Raw genomic sequence first — 10,033 nt, forward strand, 5'->3', positions numbered from 1 at the left:
CCATGAGATATGCCCCCAAGAAGACACCCACTATAAAACTGTGACCTGTCCCCTAATAACATCCTTATATTCCTCGAGAGTCTTATGAGCTTCCCCATAATCACGAACCTGCACTCCTTAGAGACCCCTGAAGCTCACGGGGGCAGCCAAAATGCACCCCAGCGACCTCCCCCTCCATACCACTGCTTCTGGGTCCTTGCTCCCCACCCAGGCCCCTCTGGAGACACCCTCTCCCAATGATCCCACAACAACGGGTGGAGCGGACTCACAGCGTCTTTATTGAGCTCATACACCTTCTGCCTTCACCCCTGTCACTCACCCAGGAGGTACTAGGTGTCCCCGCAACAACTCTCACTTCCCCACCTACTCCTGGTGCCCTGAGCAAGATGGACAACATCCTGGGCTTCCACCTCCGCAGCGGGCATGCGCACAAGCAGCAGAGGAAGTTAGCGAGCCTGGCAGGAAAACCTGCCCAGCGACTGATGGCGTCATGGAGGCGTGCTCTAAAAGTGATTGACCAGACTGAGTTTAGAGGGAAAGGCAAGTGCTCTCTTTCTGAGTACTTTCACAGGGAGCAGGAGAGGTGGGGGTAGATCGATGGGGAAGGTGCGCTTCCAGACCTCACGGAGCTCTGCACTTTACTCCCACCACGACTTCTGTATTCTGGCTCTGTGCCCCAGCCCGAAACCCCCACATCACCCTTGGTGGGGGTCACTTGCCCCCAGCCAAGATGTTGCTTAAGACTGGAAGGGCACCTCTTGCCTTGAACTTGACCTGTGGCCAGTATCTCACAGGACCAGCCATAACTCCAAGTGGAGCCAGGAGGCCAGTCAAGAGGGTTTCCAGAGGCCTAGGACTCCCCATGCCATATCCCCACCAGCCATGTCCAGGGTCCTCTCTGGTGTCAGGCACTGAGGTCTAACTCATGAAGCTGGTAGATCTGTGTGGGGCCCTTGAAGCAAGCAGCAAACAGGAAGCGTCTGCCAGACATGGTGATGTGCGCAAAGGCCCGGGGGGCCACCAAGGCCGGAGGCCCCAGCTCCTGCAGCGGTTCCAGGAACCCCTTGTCAGGCTCAAAGTGGAAGACCTGGCTGAAGGCGAAGTCGCTACCCAGGATAGCCAGCTGGTCCCTGGCAATGAGCAGTGGCTGGAAGACGTGGGCGCCACGTGAGGGAAGTTGCTGCAGCAGGCGAAACATGGAACCATCCCAGCGCATGACCTGCCAAGTGTGGCCACTAGTTAGGGCCTGGGGTTCAAGAGGGCCATGCCTGCTGGTAGTCCTCTAGGCTTCGGAGGATTTCGAGCAGCTTGTAAGCAGAGGCCTGTAAGTCCCCAAACTCCTGCAACTTTCTCATTTTCATAAATATCACCACCCAGCGGCTCAGGCCACAAACTTGGAGCCATTCTTGGCCTTTCTGTCTCCGACACACCCCACCTAGATTCCATCGGCAATGGAATCTGTCAGTCTTACTTACTATGGCATATATTTCTCCAATCTCCTCTAGCTATACTCTGACCCAGACACAGTCACCTCTTCCGCGGTCTCCCTGCTCCTGTCCCTGTGCCCACAATGTGCTGCCCACTCAGGTACCCTATGAACACCCGAGTCAGATCAGTGCCTCCCAGGCCCAGACTCTCCCCTGGCTACACCTCACTCTGGAAAGAGAGTGGCGGAGAGGACGGCCATCAGCTTTGGGAGTTCAGAATGTTGTGTTGTAGCTAAATGTAAGTCCTGGGGTGAGTCAGAGTTACAGAGCCAGAGGTTGGGGGCAGAATTAGAATCTGGAGTAAGCATCAATGTTGGGGGTGGGGAGTGGTTTAGGGTCAGCCATTTTTGAGGGGTCATAATCTTGGAGACAGCGTTGGGGTCAGAGTTTAAAGATCAGTACACTAGATGGGGTTGTAATTCTAAGGCCAGCCTGTGAGGTTGGGTCAGAGTTTAGAGGCCAGTGTGCAAGGTCAGGTCAGTGCTAAAAAGCCAGTCCTGAGTGCGAGTCAGAGGCAGGTCAGGCCTGCCTTGTGGCTTGTGCTGCCCACCCCACCTCCTGGGCCCAGGCTCACCATGGAATCCCCGATGTAGCGTGTCAGACACAGGAACACATCCCCACCGGCCCGGAAGTGGCGTGTGGCATAGACGTCCTCGGCCTCAGGGATGTCCGTGCGCCTCTCGAAGCGGCCCCCAAACCAGTGGAAGAGCACGGGCCGCTGTGAGGCAGAGGCCAGCAGCAGATGGGGCCGGCCGTCCAGCTCAAGGGCCTCAGCGTCCGTGTCGCGGTGCCAGGCGTGCAGGCTCTGGCGCGGGTAAAAGCCGGGCCCGTCACGGCACAGCAGTGTGGTGCTGCCTGCCTTGGAGGCGTCAGCCACCACAAAGCAGGGCTGCCCATCCAACCACAGGAGCTCGGCGTCGTTGGGCCGCAGCAGCCGCCTCGGGGCCAGGGTCTGCGTGGGGGCCAGGCGCAGGCCAGGGCCTGGCCGGGCCCATAGCTGTGAGCCTCCCCACAGGCGGGCGGCCAGTACGAAGAGGCGCTGGCCCAGCTCCAGCGGCTTGCAGGACACCACAGAGGGCGCTGTGGGAGAGTCAGGGAGCAAGGGGCAGGTCAGGCCAGCTGGGCAGGGCAGGCCCACCCAGCAGGCAGGCTGCAAGGCAGGCAGGAAAATGGGAAGGGAGCTCACCAGACAGCTCTTCCTCAGGCCGGAAGCGCTGCAGGCCATAGTCCCAGGTGAGGATGAGGCAGCGGCCAGCGAAGGGCTGGGCTAGGACCACGTGGGGTTCCCCCTGGTAGGAGAAAGATTCCACGCCCAGTGCCGATTCCCCAACCGTCTGGAACCAAGACAGCTCTGGGGGTAGTAGGAGAGAGTCAGGCAGGCCCGGGGGACCCCAAGGGTTCTCGTCACTGAGCCTCAGTTTGCACATCTCTGAAATGAGGACCGTCATGGCGTTCACCTCATAGGGACAGAGTGGAATCTGTTATCTATAGCTGTATTAACTCACAGTAACATGGTAATACTTTATTTTCTAAGCTTCATGGAACCATCAGGTAATTGCTTAGAAACAGCATGTTTATTAATTCCTTTAATTTCACAAAATCCTATGAGGTACATTCCATTATTATATCAACTTTACAGATGAGGAAACTTAGGCTAAGAGATACAGGCAGCCAGTTTCCAGTAAAATCCATCCTTCCCATCTTTTGTGAGATAGGATTGGAGCTGGACACAAAGCTGCCCAGCTACAGGCCACATTATCCCAGCACTCCCCCAGCACCCTTTCCCAATGGAACATGCTCAGACTGATTTCCCAATGGAACAAGAGGAGAGTGGTGGCCGTAATGCTCGCCTCGCTTGTATGAGCATGGCTTGCCCTAGACTTGGTTTCCTTCCTCTTCTCCCCATGAACTGGCAGATGGATGTCCCACAACTTGGTGTCAATCATGAAAACCGGGACAACCCCAGGGGCTGCCCCACCTGTCTGGACCTCTCACCGCAGACCCTCTGTCTTCTTTAATTCATGAGCCTCTTTGTTATAGCAACTTAGCTTTTATGATAACAATGTACCCAGGTTGCCCAGCATAGTGGTGGTGGAGCTAGGCGGTTGACTCCAGGTCATAGTACTTTGCTCTACATGCCAGGCCCTGTTTCTAGGTGCCAGGGTTGAAGTAATGAACCAAACTGCCAAGGATGCCCATGCAAAGAGGCATCTTTTCAAAATGTCCAAATCATCACTCTTGCTCAAAACCAACCATGGCTTCCTATAGCCCTAAGGTAGAATCCACTTTCCCCTCTGTGGCTTTCAGTGTCTTGTACGGTTAGGCCCCTGTGCCTTTGACCTTATCTGTGTCCTTCCCTTCACTCACTCTCCCAAGCCAGACCTCCTTGCTTTGATCTTCAAACAGGACAAGCTCTATGCTGCCTCAGGGCCACTGCACGTGCAGTCCCCTCTCTCCACAGTGGCTTTCCCTCTGTACTTGGCTGCATCCAGAGCTAATGCCATCTCTTCAGAGAAGCCTCCTTAGATGCCCCATGTAAGGTAGGACACTCCACTCTGAGTGTTCCTCATCACTTTTATTTGTGCAACGTTTTATTTAATGTCTGTCTCTCCACTCCCCAGGTCTGTGAGGCCAAGGCCCAGGGTTATCTTGGCCACTACAGTGTGCCCATCGTCTCTCACAAGGTTGGGCACAAAGTGGACCTTGGTGAATGTTTGTTGAATAACTGAATAAGGAGTGATTCTTAAGTTAAATTCTCTTGTTCTGTGAGTCCCACAGACCTAAAACATGTCTTACACTTAGATGATGATGATGATGATGATGATGATGATGATGATGATGATTTTATTATATTAATAGACTTCGGATTTGAATTCAAATGTCCACTCCTTCAGGAATCCCTTCCTGACCCTCTCGTTATGTCTGGCCTTCGGTCTGGCTCTGGGCTCCCACAGCCCTCTAGGCTTTCTACTTCCCAGCCCTGACCACTCCGTGCTTCCCCTACCCCAGTCCTGATCATTCTGGACTATCTCTGCCTTCTTCTGGACTGTGGCTCTGTGAGGGCAAGACCCAGGGCTGTCTTCATCACTGCTGTGCTCTCTGCATTACCAAGTACCCATCACGGTACCAAAATATATTTATGGAAAAGCAAAATGATCATAGGAAGTGTTTTAGCAGTGGTCATTTTTATATTAATAACAAGAGTGAACATTTATAAGGCCCTTCTGTCCCAGGCCCTGTGCCGAGTGCTATGCAGGCATAGACATATCACTGAATTCTTACGGCAATCCTAATGTCACTGTTTATTACCTCCATTTTACAGATGAAGAAACTGAGGCTCAGGGAGGTGATGCTGCTTGCTCAATCTCATAGCCAGGGAATGCCAGAGCAAGAAGTGAGGTGAACTCCTCGGCCCTGGCTGCTGTCCCCCTGATCTCCCACTTTCTTCTGGGAATCCCTGCTGTCCGTCCCCCCACACCCCGCCCAGCCAGGAAAGCCCCCACCTATGGCTCTGCACTTGAATGTCTTGGGGTCGAGGTGGCGGAGCTGCATGTGGGCCAGAGTGCTGGGGCTGGCGCAGGCCCCGGTCCCCACGCTGGCGTTCACGGTGGACATCCACTGCAGCAGCCAGAGGACACGGCAGTCACACTGGAACTGGTTCCCGCGGAGGTCCCTGGGGCAAGAGGCCGGGGAGGGGCTGCGACCTGGCTTCCACCCCTCGGAGGCCAAACTCCCCACCCCCTCCTAGGCAAGGGTTCAGGATGGGGCCCCATAGGTAGTGTGAAAAATATGTAAGAACCATCGCTGCTGAATGTATTGTGTTGACCAAAAGTGGGCACAGAGATCCCCTCCCCTCTCAAACATTCCCACCCGCCCCCAAGAACAACCCAGCCCCCTTGAGCCTCACACGTGAGTCAGGGTCTCCAGGCCTCGGAACAGGAATCTGGGGAGGGTCTCGAGATGATTATTGGCCAGGCTCCTGATGAAGGCAGAGAAGGAGGAGGGACCATCAAGAGCTACCAGGGTGCCCAGCGTTCCTGTCAGGGTGGGCTGAGGCAGTGGAGGGGTGGAGGCACGCACAGGTGTGTGAGTGAGCGAAGTCCTCTGAGAGCATTCTTAGAGATGGAGCCAATCTCATTGTCCTCGATGAAGCTGTGGAGGGAAGAGGGGGTGAGGGAGAGCCCCTTGGTTTCCTGTGTGGGCCCACAGTTTTTAGCAGCACTTGTCCCTGGAAGCCATAGGCTACTGGAATGTGTTGAATTCTCTCCCAACACTTGGCATAATCTTAGGGAAAGCCTCCCCAGAAACTTCTTTTCACCAAGGTCCCAGCCTACAATCCCAGGAGCCAAGAACCTTACCCTGCGGTCACTGCCAGCCTCACAGTGAACACTGCCAGCAGCATCACCACCACCACTGCCACTGTGATCACCAACGCCAGCTCTAGCACCAGTATCACCACCAATACCTCCACCGCCATGCATTATAATCATCACCCATGCCTCCCTCTACCGTTGTCATCAACCCCAGTACCAATAGCTGCCAGCATCGCCAACACCGTACCATGTCACCAGCACTACCACCATCATTGCCAACGCCAACATCACCACTCACTCCCATCGACACCAGCACCACCCCATCAGTACCTACCCCCACGCCAGCAACACCGATAAGCAACGCGACAATCACGATCAGCACCAAAATGGCTGCCGCCATCGTTACCAGTACCACCGCCATTATCCCAAACATCAGCACTGGCACCAGCATTGCCAACACCAACAACATCACCATTATCCCCATCACTCACCTCCTCACCCGCCACGAGCACCACCACTGCCACAATTTTAATACACACCAACACCTCCACCATCATCGCCAAACCCAGTACCGACGACACTTCTGTTACAGCAACACCAGCATCCTACCTGCAACCATTACCACGCAAACACCAATACCGATATCAGAATTACCGGTGTCCATTACGCTGATAATTATCACTAACACCAACCTCTCATACTTCATCATCAACATCACTAACAGCGCCATCACTGTTGGGTCTGCCTTTTTTTTTTTTTTTATCGACATCATCCTCAATATGCCACCACTTCCTCATGAGCAGCGGCAGCAAGATCAGCACTGGCACTATTGCCATCAGCACGAGCATCAACACCGGTGTCATCATTGCCATAGTATCATCACCACCACATAACTCAGAGCTGTTTCTTGTTAATTTGAAACATTTCCTGTCTCCGGCCTCTATGCACCTTCCCTGGGATCCCATAAGTCAGGTAGGGCCAGAAACAGCCTTGGGTTATCCAGGCCCTCTGTGGATCTTTAAGTACAGAGAGGCGAGGTGAGCAGGCTGAGATTACACAGCTGAGCAGGAGCCCTGACCCTGCCCAAGAGGCCAGACCCCGTGCCCATCAAGGACAGACTCTTGTCCAGACGCTTCCTCACCAGGCCAAGAAGCCCCTACCTCCTCCTACTCTAGGAGCCATATAGGACCCCGCCTTCCTTTCCCAGGCCCCCATTCCTGTCCCATCCTCTGGTCTCACTCACAGGTACTGCAGGTGGGACAGGCCAGCAAATGCATCATCCTCAATCACGGAGAAGGAGTTGGATGTGAAGAGGCTGGCAAAGGAGCAAGAAAGAAATTTTTCAGAGCTGCTGGCCCCTATCTGACATTTTAACCTTGGCCCTCACCCTTAGCCCACATGGGCGTGGTCACACACACACACACAAGCATGTGATGTGAGTGCGTGGACACAGATTCCAGACACACACACATATATGTGCACACCCCCCACACGTATGTGCATGAACACCCACTCCCTTGAGCTAGTCGTCAGCTCAGCTGGGGCCCACTCACAGCAGGTGCAGTGACGGCAACCTCAGGAAGCTGCCGGCCTTCAGCTGGGTGACTCCAGTCCTAACAAGCGAGCTGGGGACAAGGGCAGTCGTGGGTGAGGAGGAAACCACTTCAGTGCTGCAGCCCTATCCTAGAGCCGTCACCTGTCTGGGGGACCCTGGCATGTGCCCTTACCCTGGGTGTGTGTCCCCTACATCCCAGGGGGACACATTTGCCCTCTTTGCCTGGCAAGGGTCCTGGCAGCACTCAGTCCACTGTCCCCGGCTGTTCCTCCTCCCAGGCCCCTCATGCTGCCCCTGCCCTTTGGAATTTCCCATCTTCTCCCTTTCGGATCCCAGCAGCCCCCTTTCAGGCATCCCGACATCCTTTGCTGCCCACCTCCCAAGATCCTGACAGGCCCCTGTTTCTTTGGAGAACCCAGCACCCTGCCCCCAATCCCTGGGGTCCCAGAACGCCCATCTCCACCCTCAGGCCCCCAAAGGGTCTGACACTCACAGTGACAGCAGGGTCGGGGAGAAGCTCTCAGGCAGGTCCGGGGAACCTTCACACAGGGCACTGTCTTTGGAGCAGGAGCAGCTCAGAGGACACTTTCCTTTTGGGGGTCTCCAGGCCACCCCCGCCCCAGCCTCAGCCAGCAGCAACAGCAGCAGAATGCCTGCCCCTCCCATGCCCCCTCACCCCAGCAGAGGCACCAGCTCCTCTCTGCCCCTCAGCTCCGCCCAAGCTGTGGACACTACATCTCCCATGCCAGGCGACCCTCCATCTCGCCAGCTGGCACACTCTGCCCTGGCTCCTTGCTCCCCTGTCTGTTTCTCTTTCAATCTGTCTTTCTTCCTATATCTCTTTGGTGTCCAATTTTCCGTTCATTTCTCTTTCCCTTTCTTTCTCTTTCTGTATTTCTGACTCAGTGAGTTAGTCTGTTTCCTACTCTGTCTCTATTTCTGTCTTTGTCTCTACTTCTTTGTCTCTTTTTCTAACTCTGTTTCTCTGTCTCTCAGTCTCTGTCAGCCTGTGTGTGTGTCCCTCTGTCTTTATTTCTTGTCTCCCAACCCCCCTTTCTAGCTCCCTGTATGTTTCTTCCCCTCCTCCCACGCCCCTTGTCCCTAGAGGTTTGGGAAAGGGACTCACTGGGCACCGGGTGTGCCCAGCAAAGCCGGGTAAGAATGAGGAGGGGGTCAGAGGCCAAAGGAAGAGCAGCACTGGGAAAGGGACTGGATGGTCCCATGGGAGGGGAGGGCAGGGGAGGGGCCACTGAAGGCTGGAGTGCCCTGGCCACTCCCAGCCAGCCCCCTGCCCAGATTCCCCACGCAAGGAGTATGAGGACTATGTCACCGGGGTGGGGACCGGATGACTCTGCAGGCAGGAGGGGGATGGGAAGAGAGACCACTGGGAGCTGGAGCTGCCCTGGACACTCCCAGACAGCCCCCTCCCTTGGCTCCAGGAGGTTGTTGCGGGCACTGTCACCAGTCTTGGAGGGGCCAGCTCAGGTCCAGATGCTCCCTCTAGTGGCCATACTAGGCAGCAAACTGCTCTGCTGCAAACCCACAACCTCCCTTGCCTGCCCAAAATTAACCCCTTTAGTGTCTACCACCCACTGGGGGTTGGGAAAATGTTGATGAGGACGCCACCTGCTTCTTCAGGGTGGACTCTGCACCAGGCCGTCCTGAAGGTTGATCTATAAACTCCTTCAAACCTCCCCACAGCCTGCTGAGATTGACACAATTGCATGGCTATTTTACAGATGGACATACTGAGAGAAAGGTCAGAAAGCAGAGCCAGGACTTGAGCCCAGGCACCGGCTCCGGGGCCTCACCACATGGCTTTACATCCTTTCTTTGGAGATCAGAAGTCATAGGTAGTGGTCGTTTTTATTTGGACTAAACTTTTAGCAATTTGGTTAGATGCTTTCCATTAAATAAAAATAAATAAATGGCGCTTGTTGCCCAGCCCAAAATTGTAGCAATAATACTCCCTGAGCACTTACTGTGTACTTGTCTCTCTGTGAATTCACTCAGTCGTCACAACCACCCCGCGAGGTGAGTAGGGTTGCTAATCCCCACTTTACAGGTGGGGAAACTGAAGCATCAGGATGTTAAAAGATTCATTTCATGGCCCTGGACAGACCCAGACCTAACCACACCCACTGCCATTGAGTAAAACACACAGCCTCCCTCCTCCTGCTGCACACATCCCTGACCCTCCGTTTTCCTATCTGTCAAATGGGGCGATCATGGCACCTACTTCCCAGGTATGTTGAGCAGTCAGTGAGATGATGGAGGCCACGCCCCTGGCTTGAAGTTCAGTGCAGAGTGGTTGGTGGGCTTGGGTGGACTCTGGGCCCAAGTGCATGTCTGCGCCCAAGCAGCTCTGTGATTTGAGCAAGGCTCTCAGATCTTGGTTACCTCAGCTCTCAAGAAGGGATGATAAATTTCTTATGGGGTCTTTGAAAAGACAAAGAACTTAGTACCTGAGCTCGGAGGGGACAGATAAGCCTAAATCCACACTCATAGTGTGCCCAGCCCAGCAGGGTTTTCATGCCAGTTTATGATGAGAAGGGTGACAGTAACGATAATGACAGCTAACATTTTTTGGTCACTTACCGTATGTCAGGCCTATTCTAAATGTTTTACACAGATCATCTCAGAAAATCATCCCGACTTCCCTCTAAGATGAATATTAT

General features: G+C 54.4%; 1 protein-coding gene across 4 annotated transcripts in view; it reads right to left on the reverse strand.

Annotated features, from left to right (window-relative positions):
* Nucleotides 1–10,033, reverse strand: part of LGI4 (leucine rich repeat LGI family member 4) — a 34,018-nt gene that overhangs the window by 16,979 nt on the left and 7,006 nt on the right. For 2 of the 4 annotated variants that reach the window (XR_001595439.2, XM_016133354.2), the window contains exons 4-11: nt 7,849–7,912; nt 7,354–7,425; nt 7,044–7,115; nt 5,568–5,639; nt 5,395–5,466; nt 4,991–5,160; nt 2,674–2,838; nt 2,062–2,567 (exon numbers count right to left, since the gene is read on the reverse strand). Coding sequence is in view for 3 of the 4 variants with exons in the window: in XM_016133354.2 (XP_015988840.2) it covers nt 2,062–2,567; nt 2,674–2,838; nt 4,991–5,160; nt 5,395–5,466; nt 5,568–5,639; nt 7,044–7,115; nt 7,354–7,425; nt 7,849–7,912 (1,193 nt within the window). In the remaining variant the exon portion in view is untranslated. Of the gene's footprint in view, nt 1–255; nt 1,220–2,061; nt 2,568–2,673; nt 2,839–4,990; nt 5,161–5,394; nt 5,467–5,567; nt 5,640–7,043; nt 7,116–7,353; nt 7,426–7,848; nt 9,795–10,033 lie in introns of those variants that run through there. The other 2 variants (XM_016133350.2, XM_016133352.2) reach the window with 2 other exon arrangements.

The sequence above is a fragment of the Rousettus aegyptiacus genome, unplaced genomic scaffold, assembly GCF_014176215.1.
Source record: "Rousettus aegyptiacus isolate mRouAeg1 unplaced genomic scaffold, mRouAeg1.p scaffold_m13_p_14, whole genome shotgun sequence".
Taxonomy (NCBI): domain Eukaryota; kingdom Metazoa; phylum Chordata; class Mammalia; order Chiroptera; family Pteropodidae; genus Rousettus; species Rousettus aegyptiacus.